Here is an 11,774-nt window from a genome sequence, read left to right as displayed (position 1 = left end):
AAGGTTAAAAAAAAAAGTACTAATTTTTGGGTAAAACTTTGCAAATCATGAAGGGGAACCCTTACTAAAAAGGGAAAAACAGGTTTTGGCTAACAGGGCCTTTAAAATTAGAGCAGATCCCCCAATTTTTAAATCGCATCTGGACGGGTTTTCCAAGCCAATCAAACACCCCTTTTGTACCCAATTTTTTAAGAAAAATTTTGCCCAAAAAATACCAATACCGGGACAACATTTTAGCAAAAACCAACTTTTTTTTCCCAACATTTTTAAAACCCTTTAAAAATATTTTTGACCCACTTCTGAAAAATAAGGAAAGTTTTTTTGTCTCTAAAAAAAAATTCCCTTTAGGGGTTTGAATTTTTTAAAAAGTGTGCATTTTCTTCGGCAATTAAAAACAAAAAAACTTAAAAAAAGGGTTAAAAAAAACAAAAAAAAAACATGCCAAGCTGTCTCGGCCCAGAAAACACCATCAATTTCGATTTTTTGTCGGGACAAAGGTTCCCCTTGTCACCCCTAGAAAAAGGAAGGGGTTTTTGTGCGGTAGATACTGCCTGGCCCCCCAAAACTGGCCCTTTTAAACACCCCTTTGCTTTTAATTTTAATAAGTTTTTAAACTAAAAAAACCGGTTTTAAATCGCAAACCAGAAAGTTTTGGAAATGCAAACCCAAAACAAAAAAAAATTTAAAAGGCCCAAATTTGCAAACCCGAAATTTTTAACTTAGTTTTTTTTTTTTAAAAATTTTGTGTAGGGGAGGGGATAGAAAATAGAGGAGAAAAGTGGGCCAATGTTTTAAAAAAATGTTTCCTCTGAGAAAAAACCAAAACCCATGGGGGAAAAATTTAAATTTTCTCAGGGTAATTTTTTTTGATTAATGCTTCCAAAGGCCCACTTTTTTTCCCAGATTTTTTTTTTTTTTGGTGGGTTCCTTTGGGGGTTAATTTTTAATTGGTTGCTTTTTGAAAAATAAGGGTTTAAGTTTTTCCAACAAAAGAAAAAAGATAAAAAGATGTTTTTTTGGGTTTTTCATTTTTTAATTTTTAAAACCCCACATTCTTCATAGACAGGCAATAAGGGGGAAAAAAAAAGTAGTAAAAGGGGCCAGTCTTTAGTTTTGGGGCCCACCCCCAATTTTGCAAAGAATCAAATAAACACGGTGATCCAAAGGGACTAGAAGAAAATTTAAAACCCACCATATGGGCTGGGCTGAAAATCAAAAAAAAAACCATTAGTTTGGAAAAAGAAATTTTTGGAACAGAAAATAAAATTTTTGGGTGAAAAAACTTTGGGAAAAGAACATTTTCCCTCTTCGGGCGAAAAAGCCACAAAGCTCCAGAATTTATCGTGATCTTCATTACAAATTCAGAAATGTGTGAAGTATATTCTAGCAAAGAATCAAGGTGATCCAAAGGGACTAGAAGAAAAATCTGAAAGCTTTAGTACCTCAATCAATTCGCAGACCACACAATGTGCAGCCTCGATGGTGTGGGTACAAGCGTGACCGCAGTGTTAAATACTCACACAGAAAGCCTGCCCTACAAAGGACCGCTTAAGGACGACCACCTTAGATCTCAGCTAAGAAAAACTGTTTTGAACCAGTTGTGATGAAGGCTCCCCAGCTCGCAGACCTAGGTTCGAGTCAGCAGTGCGAGCACGCCAACAGAGAGGTCACCATGAGGGCTCCAAAGTCCCTTCATTATGGGAATTCAGAATCTTTGGATTTTAGAGTGAAGGCCACAGCAGCATTCATCAATGAAGGGGCGTCACTACATTTCAAAGGTACATATCTTGTTACTGTTTAAGTTTGTTCTGTTTAGTTTGCTTGTTATTTTATTTACAAATGTTAGACCAGTACAGACATAGTTTTGAACAACAATTAAGAAAGTCATAACAACCTTTCATTTGTGGTATATACTAGTTCTGGAGACCCTGTTTCCTTGGTATTATTGTTTTCAGTATTACATATATTTGTGAATTTTTCATGCATAATTTTGGCAAACTTCAACCATCACTCGAAAAATAAAGAACATTCATAAAGTAATAAGCATTGATTTATATTTGAGAAAGAGAAAAACAGTCTCTTTCAGATTGTTGAAGCCTTTGAAAAAAAAAAAATAATTTTTCATGGAAGTGTATTTAGTTGGATGTATTGCCAAAATAATGTTGGAATGTTTGTTTGACGGTTGATTGATGTTAATTGTTTATTGAAGTTTGTTGTTTTTGTTCAGCTGTTCCAGTTCAGCACTGTTATTATTCAAGGAACAAGATGTTGACAGGTGATGATCATAAGGTAAATACTCTATTATCTAGAACTTTGGAAAGATTGTCATTAAATTTTCTGTTATGCTTTGTGCAGATAGGACCTGTATGCCAGTCAGTTTTATGAGACAAACAATCCACAAGATGACTTTTATATAAAGATATAAGCAATTGCTGTTGAAAATGTTGAATGATAATGAAGAAAAATATTGCTTATAGACCACTATGCCACCTTGATGGAATGTATAAATTGTTGGGTGTGAAAAGCAAACTTTATTGAATAATGGTGTTACTTTTACAAAAATCATAATGCAGTTTTCCTCAACAATAGTAAAGAGTTATGAAATAGTTCCCATTTTATCTGAATTATTTTTGCCTGGGTTTATATATAGATCAAGAAAATTCTTTTCTTACAATATCCATGTTTGACTGAATATTTCATTTTAAAGTGTGCTAAATAATCTGATTACTGCTTTCAGGTACACTCCGAGGCAGGTCTTTCCCCTGGTGTCCACAGCCTCAGATATGCAGATAAATGCCAGAAGCATAGGAAGCGTGTCCAGGAAAGATCGGCACTGCCATCGACTAAGCGGCGGCGACTTCAACTAAAACAAGAGCGGTCAATAACACAAGGTGCTCAAGAAGCTCTTGAAGGCATGTCTTATCAGTCAGGTAGGTAAAGTGATTTGTGCTGTTGTTTTTTTTACTTACAGAACAAACATATGAGCCGTGTCACGACAAAACCAACATAATGGGTTTGCGACCAGCATGGATCCAGATCAGCCTGCACATCCATGCAGTCTGATCAGGATCCATGCTGTTTGCTTTCCAACTCTATTACAAGTAGAGAAACTGATAGCGAACAGCATGGGTGGTCTGGATCCATGCTGGTTGCCAAACCCATTATGTTGGTTTTGTCATGACACGGCTCATATACATGTATTTTGGCAAAATATATACTGTCAGTCTTGCAGGTACTGGTGTTTCCTTTTTCTTTTCCTTCTTCGAACATCATTTCTTGTAAATATAAACATTACTAAAACAAAGTTTGCAAATTACCTTTGTTTTTACTTTTATAGGTTATATTCTAATCTATATATTTGTATTTCAGAGATTGGGCATTCAGATGATGCTGACATCCAAAAGCTGCCCAGATCCAGTCCCTCGAGGTGACTTCAAACCTATAGTGCTGCCAACAGGACAGCCTACATACATTGCTTTTGACCTGGAGACAACTGGCCTTAGTAAGTAGACCTGTATTGCGAATTTGTTGATATATATATCATGTGAAAACTGTAACACAGTTGCTTTCATTTTAGGTTATCGTCCTTCGATATTAGGTTTGAGTGATTAGTCGTCTCTTTAAAATATAATTGTAAAAAAATATGCAATATATCAGGAATGGTTTATCCTTATTCGGAACAAGCTGAATTAGAATAAGATCTCAGATTATTTATAAGAGGCACATAAAACAGCTCAAAATTGTTTATTTATTTATAAATAATTGTGTTGTTTGTTTCAGTACACGATGGCCAGATCCCACATATAACCCCAGGTTGCTGCCACAGAACCTAAAAGTGGGAAAGCTTTCAATATGTATGTTCTACCTACATTGCCCATATCTGACAAGGCACAAGAAGTGACCGGCCTAAGAATGGTGGATCACAAGATGCAGTACAATGGAACTAATGTAGAGGCTTATTCCATATATGAAGCTTTGAAATTCATATTGTGATTGGTTAGAAAAATTTCAGAATGTTGTATTGGTTGCGCATAATGGCAGAAGATTTGACTTTCCTTTTTTGTTTGACGGCATGTGACAATGTAGGATTGAGGGACAGAAATGTGTAAGTGTGTTGCTGGATGTGCGGATTCACTGTCTATATTTAGAAAAAGCATACCCAAATAGGAAGTCTTACAAACAGGAAGACCTTGCAAAGGATCTATTGGGAGCTTCATACTTTGCTCATAATGCTTCAGAAGATGTCTCGATTCTTGGTAAACTTATTCACCACTTGGACATATTATCTGTTGATCTGCTGCCACACACATTTTCAACAAAATCTGTGTACAATTCCCAGTTGTGCAGTCGCGGAAAAAGCAAAGAATTTGCCGTCACTTAGAGTATTGATTTATAATAGTGTGTGTAAGTTAACTACAGCCGAGAGAATATTGCTGCGTCCGGCTTGAACCTACAACATCTAAGGTGCATCTTTAAGCGCCAAGGCGAAGATGGTCTTCGGAACATTTTCGTGATGAAGAACTGTGACGGTCAGCCACGAGTAACTAATACTAAAAGAACATTAGAAACTGTTATCCCTGCCCTTGCCACAGTATTTTTCAAGGAATTAGTGTATGACATAGCATTTTTTATATGATATACTTCTGTGTTGCTCCAGAGGGGATACTTTGGGAATAATACAGTTTAGTACACTGCTCGTGCTCTTTCTAAAGTCAGAACAATACGTTGAGATCCATTTTCAAGTTGACAATTTTTACATTTACTCAGTATATACAGTAATTAACATATTATAGAATGCTTAGAATATAGCTTCATGATAATTAGGTCATTTTGAGAATGTTTGATACTTTTTCAAAATGTATTTTGAATTTTACATAAAGAAATGTGTACTGTTGATGAAAAAATGGCCAAAATCAGTTTATGGGGTTGTCAAATAAAATGCTGTATATTTTACAAACAACATGGTAAATGATGTCTTTCTTTTCTTATTTTTCTCATATGGTATGTTAGATAATTTCTATGTATTTCAATTGGCTGGACCTTGTAAGTAGGTTATAGAAAATTCTTAGAAAAATTGAAGTACAAGTCTACATTTTCACGATTTGGCCATTTCCGAGTGACAATGGTAACATATTTTTGTTTTCATAAGTTTTATTGCAAATACTGTTACTCAAATGATATTTTATTTTGATAATATAATAAATGTACTACAATTTGGTACCAAATTTCTAATGTTTTGCAATATCTGTTGAAAATAAGCTCATTTCTATAGTTCAACTCTGGTAAATTTTACACGATCCAGAAAGGGAAAGGCCGAAATCATACACTTGGTCATAATTTTCTTATTAGATGGTAAAAGTCAATGAAAATTTGCAAACATGTCAGGCATGTAGCATAGATTCAATAAATATTAACATTCCATAGGTTCTAAGATATGTCAATGATGGGTCTAAGACCTTAAGGAAATACACGATAATGATAACACGCCACAATTCAATTTCCGTGCATACAACCGATCTTATTGCTTTTCAACAACCGTTTCCGTGTTGTGTAAAATTAAGTTTCGTTTATATCTAATATACAGCTCGGTAAAAGGAAAGGCATAAATGTCTTTAACAACTTCTACAATTAACCAAGGTGGTTTGATGTAGACCATATAGGCAATTTTAAAAATGTGCAAATCGAATATATTTATAGCTCATACCAAGCGAACAATTGTAAATAAAAATGCTTCGATTACAATTAAAGCGAAACGGAAATCATCTGATATGTTCATTCATTTTGTCAGCAAATATTCATTTTGTAAGCAATTATCATAAAATCTAATGTAGCACGAACTGCATAACTGCAATATAAAAGTATCACCTAATTAACTTGTGACTTATCAGCCTGATCAAAATAATTATCTCAATACTGAACCGCAATATCATGTCAATAGAAATCGGTTAAGGATACATGTTCTATTTTATTTACGTGACACTTTCAAATTTATTTCGTATTCATATTGAATGTCTAAGCAGATACCTCTAGCGCCTCGTTAACATTTTCAATAACTATGCTGTAAGATGGATAAGAAAAGAGCTAGAAGTGACAGCAACATGAATATTCATTTGTTTTGCAATGAAAAAAGCCTGGCGTTAATTGTTGCTCTGAAAGATGCAGGTACTAAATATATCGTTAAAAATACCTTTACTACGCAAATAAAATTATATTGATTCAGACAATATGTTAAAAATGATAGTCGACGAGGCAACCAGCCGGACACTGGTCTAAACAGGGATGGACTGAGAAGCGGACGTTCTAATAAGTGCTGTTAATGGTCAACAAACAATAAAAATATCAGTTGAAATAAAATGAGAATATTGGAAGTTTAAGTGAAGAACAAGATAAAATTATAGCTAAGAAGATCATTATGCATGCTAGCACAAGCTATTTACGTAGCATACAAAATTATACAACTATATAGACAAAAACATGTGTAAGGTAACAAAATCACGGGACTATAGATTAAAGTGTGTAAAGTACGATATTTATATATAGTAATGCATCTTATGAGAATGACTTGTTATGGTAGGATAAGGTATGGTACATTATAGTATGGGATATGTTGTTGAATATAATGTTTTATACAGTATCATATCATATCGTATTCCAGCAATGTGTATAAACATAAACATGATAAAGCATGATACGGTGTGAAATGCTTAAATTTTGGAGAAAACAAAATATGAATTTCAGAACTGAAAAAAATATAACCCGAGCTTTAACATCTGTTTTTCATTTCCATTCATTTAAAACAAGGTAATGGTGTATACCACAAATGTTGGTAAATATTTACACTGATGTTTAAATTATTCGTCTAAAGGTGTACTCACAAAAACACATTTAAATTCAATCAACATTATAATCGATATAAAATGAAATTATATTTAATATAACGATCTGTTAAATTTAGCACTTTCAAAGCTGTAAATATATTTTTATATTATCTAATAAGCTTTTAAAACTGTTAATTGCTTAACATATTAGGAAAGTAGCAAATGTCATGACGAGTTAGTTCAAATATTAATTGAAATTTAGTTCTCGGAACTTTTTTATGTAGGTTGAAATTGCAAAATTGTGGAAAAGAAATACCAATCCACAACGACCAAAATCAACCAAATTTATCCGAAAACACAGAACACTTCTATGTAGATAAAAATTGACTTCATTATTATAACAGATACATTTTGTTATCACTCATTTCAGTTTACAAACCTAATTTATAAAAACCATCTGTTATCGACTTTGGCGAACATAATGTTTGTATATAACATATTACAAATTGGAATTTCGGATATTAATAAAAGACAGACTGCTATCAAAAGACACTGTAATGATAGGATTGTCTCTCAAACTACTATTGAAGAAAGTCAATTCCATCCCGTAAGAAAAAAAAACGGAATCATGTTCTTGATTAATTCTTTACAATAATATAGGATATTCTCATCTTGAACACTATCATAAGTTTGATAAAAATGAATATGCATTTGGACTAACCAGAATTTAAAAAAAAGAAACATGTGACAATAAATGTTCTTTATAATTCAAAAACTTTACTCAATGGATCAAAGTGCCTTTTCATCACAGTTAACATAACATTGTTTGGTATTGTACTTTAAACAGATTTATTATACGATGCAATATCATTGGTGCAGACATAGAACATTTTGTAAAATCATATCAAAAATGTGTAGTATCATATTCACTAGCTAAATTGGATTTTCTTTTCCTAATCTAAAGAGATTGAAATACACTACCCTTCATAATTAAGGTTATTATATAATCTATAAATAGCTTTGAAATGCCTTTTCCTTATTGGCTAACAAGCAACTTTTTGTAAAAAATTACAGGTCAATATCAGAGTATATTCACTGTTGTTTTCCTAAAAATAGATTTTCAGAGCATATTCACCGTTTCTTTTTCTAAAAATAGATTTTATCGAAATCCCCACATCATATTGAACAGCTAGAAAGTCAATATTTGTATACAACACTTATGAATAGCATGCTTTTTGTCAAATTTTGCGCTAATAGCTAACATTATTTCAATTGTTTTGTCTTCATTCTGTAAGGGAGGTAATCTTAAGTAAAAGGGAAAGAATGAAAACACAGCATTTCATCGTTATCAGACAAATTATGCGTTGGTTTTAAATTTGAGGCAATTCTTTTCAAAAAACAAGTTTTTTTTTTTAAAGTGAGATTTGTCAAGAAAAAAAAATTCATTCAAAATCAAACAATCAGCATGATCCTATGCGTGAAATGGCATAATATAACATTTTTTGACAAAAATTATCAATAAAACACAACAATAAAGTGATTCGTTTGACAGAAGAACAGCGGTGTAGAATGTCTGGTCCGTCGCCAACATGGAGAGCGTCACTGCCATCGCAAGAGTCCTTGGAGTCACCAGGTAAGAGCCTTTTCTAAAGTTTATACTCTTTTTTATGTCTTTACCAATTATAATGTATGTCTTGACAAAGTTTTATAGAAATTGACCTGACATTTGTCTTAATATTTCTTGCAGGAGGACAATTTACATGACATTGGAGCGCAAGGAAAAGACAGGAAGACTGGCCAAATGACCTCGTTCAGGGCGCCCTAGACTTTCAAATGTGAGGGATGACAGAGCCATTATTAGACTCAATCTCAGAGATCGTCGGAGAACTGTGCCTTCCCTCAAAGCTTCATGGGAGAGCTACCGAGTCTCAGCTAGCCTCACCACAGTAAGGCGTAGACTACAGGATGCTGGTTAACATGGACGGAAGGCAGTCAGGAAGCCTCTGTTGACCCCGGTTCACCGCCAGAAGCGCATTGCCTTTGTTTAGGAGCATGTTTATTGGACTTGGGTTGACTGGAGTGCTGTTCTTTGGACACTCTGTTCCAAAATGATGGAAATGTGTTTGTCCGGAGGCGAAGTTTTGAAAGACTTTACAATGACAGTGTTGTGCCAACAGTGGAGTTTGGGGGTGGTGGAGTGACTGTGTGTGGTGCAATGGGAAACAGAGACCCAGGTTTTCTCCATACTAATCACGGTATCTCGAATGCACATGGATACGTTGACATTTTGAGCAATGTTGTAATCCCCTCTGCCCACTACCTTGGATATGGCGACTCCTACTTCTTCCTAGACGATGGAGCTCCATTTCACAGGGTCAAAATAGTCAATGTCTGGAAGCAGGAGCATGACATTACTGACATTGGACAGTGACCACCACATACCCCTGACGTAAATCCAATTGAAAAGCTGTGGTATGATTTAAAATGCAGTGTTCGCGACTACAGGTCAAGAAATCTAGCAGAGTTGGAAGCCAATGTAAGGGATGTTTGGGACAGAATACCAGTAGAGAGGTGTCAAAGACTTATAAGAAGCATGCCAGAGAGAATGATAGCTGTTATTGCTTCCAAAGGAGGGTATGCACGTTATTGAAAATGATTTTTGCTTCATGTCGTGAATTGGTGTTTTTTATACAGACTTTTAAAAAAGTTCTTAATGTTGTTTTTTAACCAAGTTCTTGTAATGCAGACTTTTATTTGTCAACGAATAACAAACACATTTAATATTAAATGAATTAAATGCCAAATAAAGTATTTGTTTAAGTTTAAGAGCTGTTTGATTTTGCCTTTTTTATGAAATATCACACTGTATAGATACTTATGAAGGGTAGTGTGTGTGTCAATATGTATTCTACCGGTGAATATCACATCATATTCAATGGGCCATTTGCCAATAATTGTATAATATTTTACATTGAAAAAATGAGTATGAACTAAATATGAACATGTTGACAAAAGTACACTGGGAAAATTCAAGCACAAGGCAAATTCTTCCATTTTAAATGATTAATGAAATTTGATTAAACACGTGCGATTCTGTTAGGTTACGCAACAAAGCGATACTTAAGTTATTGTATAAAGTTGAAAACACAAATGACGCAAATATCAATATCTTGCAATTTGTTAAGATTTTCTTACGAAATAAATAATAATACTCAGTCAGTTTGTCTACCTTGTTAAATTTCTATAAATGAGAAATAAAGACCCATATTTCTTGTAGCGCAATTTATCATTTTAAACATCATTGTTAGAGATTGTTTCCTATCGTTTCAGTATTCTGGTTGATAAATGTATTAAGGTTGATAAAAGGCTATTTATCTGCAATGTCAAATCAAAAAGCTGTTCCTTTTCGATTGATAGACTTTTAAAACATATAAATGTGTTTAAATGAAATAATGTATCAGTTCGTTTCGAAAGGGATATAAAAAATATTTAAGTTATGCCTTCATTTTTAACAAAGAATAGAGTTGGATCTGAATGGTTCAACGTTAGAGGCGTATAAATCTATTTTCTTGCAAAGTTTAAATTAGTTTCCGAACTGAATTTTGTAATAAAGTAGAATAAAATAACCGATTTTCAGAAATATCATCAGAAGTACTGTAGAAAAGATAAGAATCAAATTGCCTGTCAATGAGGCATTTGTGTAATGATTCAGAAGACCTTCCACTCGTATATTCAATCGTTAGCAGATTATTCGTTTTTTTTAGTTTAATTATACATTATTTCAATAATTGTTACAGGTAGTACTTTTATGAACAAAATTGAGTTTGTTGTGATCTTAAATGTTGAACTCTGATTAAGCCGATGCTATGAAATACCGTATTTCAGGTATGATTCCGCCAGCACCTTTTTATATTCGCTTAAATTAGATTAGCTATAAGTTTCATTACGCGCAAATTTCCCGACCTATGGTAGATGACGAATAACATAGGTGTCCACGAAAAGGTTCAATTAAACCAATGTTTCTTCTTTTATAATTAATTATATGGCATCAGTGTTTATATTCGCTCAGTGGCCCGTTTAAAAAGTCACGTCGTATGTAAACAAACTTATCCGTGAAGGTCTGTCAACACAACATTGTTTATGCTGTTATGATAATTATGTTATATTTCTGTGAATTTCTTCTGTTTCTCAAGAATTACGGACTACGAATCATAATTTTTATTTACATTTTTATAACTATTACTGACAATGAATTAAATAGTTAACTGTGTTTCTGATCAAATACTTACATCAATGCGTTGATTGAACACTTGTTTTAATTGCTATTATATATCAGTTTCAAATATCAATATTCCTATTAATTATATTTTTAATGTATGTAATTTGACATTGTTTACATTTCAATTACCGTATTTTTTAATACTAAAGCTTAACAAAATTTATACAAGATAAAAATTCTATTACCACATCTAATAAACAAAAGTACCTTAAATTTTTTTTTTTTTTTTTTTTTTGTTGTTTTTCTTTTTTTTTTTTTTTTTTTTGAGGGGGGGGGTCAAATTTTGTGCCACATTGTTTTGTAAATGTACAAACATCAAACTGGGTTAAGCTGAATTAAACACGATTTGTTCAAAATACTGATGCCACAGATATTTAACAGATTGTGCTTGGTAATGCTATTGTTCTTATTTCCTAGACAAACAAGTTTGAATGTTAACATTAAGATGAATGATTCTATTATGATGAGGTAAATACTGTTTTCTGAATGACAATGTAACATTTTTTCTGATTGGATTATAGGAGAATATTCATGTACGACGTTAATGTTTATTTCAACACACAGCGTATATATCTAAATCATTATTGCTATGATGGTTATGATATTTGTTTCATAAATTATATTTTCATTCAAGAAAGTTCGGAATAAGAAGAGCCATTGTTGATAAAGAAGTGCTT

At 33.0% G+C, this 11,774-nt stretch overlaps 1 protein-coding gene across 1 annotated transcript; it reads left to right on the top strand.

Annotated features, from left to right (window-relative positions):
- The first annotated feature begins 1,598 nt into the window (after window positions 1–1,598).
- Window positions 1,599–3,502, top strand: LOC132717930 (uncharacterized). The gene is made up of 4 exons (XM_060701522.1): window positions 1,599–1,778; window positions 2,228–2,289; window positions 2,738–2,930; window positions 3,370–3,502. Exons 1-4 carry the CDS (start codon window positions 1,604–1,606, stop codon window positions 3,429–3,431), a joined length of 492 nt encoding a protein of 163 aa, XP_060557505.1. The 5' UTR covers window positions 1,599–1,603; the 3' UTR covers window positions 3,432–3,502.
- Window positions 3,503–11,774: the final 8,272 nt, after the last annotated feature.

The sequence above is a fragment of the Ruditapes philippinarum genome, unplaced genomic scaffold, assembly GCF_026571515.1.
Source record: "Ruditapes philippinarum isolate M1 unplaced genomic scaffold, ASM2657151v2 ctg553_1_1_1_1, whole genome shotgun sequence".
NCBI classification, from domain to species: domain Eukaryota; kingdom Metazoa; phylum Mollusca; class Bivalvia; order Venerida; family Veneridae; genus Ruditapes; species Ruditapes philippinarum.
The sequence above is the reverse complement of the archived record's forward strand: the minus strand, read 5'-3'. Positions and strand labels throughout refer to the sequence as shown.

Coding starts and splice junctions, on each gene's coding strand:
- LOC132717930 (XM_060701522.1), top strand. CDS start 1,604: ATGAAGGCTCCCCAGCTCGCAGACCTAGGTTCGAGTCAGCAGTGCGAG. Junction 1,779..2,227: donor GGCGTCACTACATTTCAAAG/GTACATATCTTG, acceptor GTTTTTGTTCAG/CTGTTCCAGTTCAGCACTGT. Junction 2,931..3,369: donor AGGCATGTCTTATCAGTCAG/GTAGGTAAAGTG, acceptor TTTGTATTTCAG/AGATTGGGCATTCAGATGAT.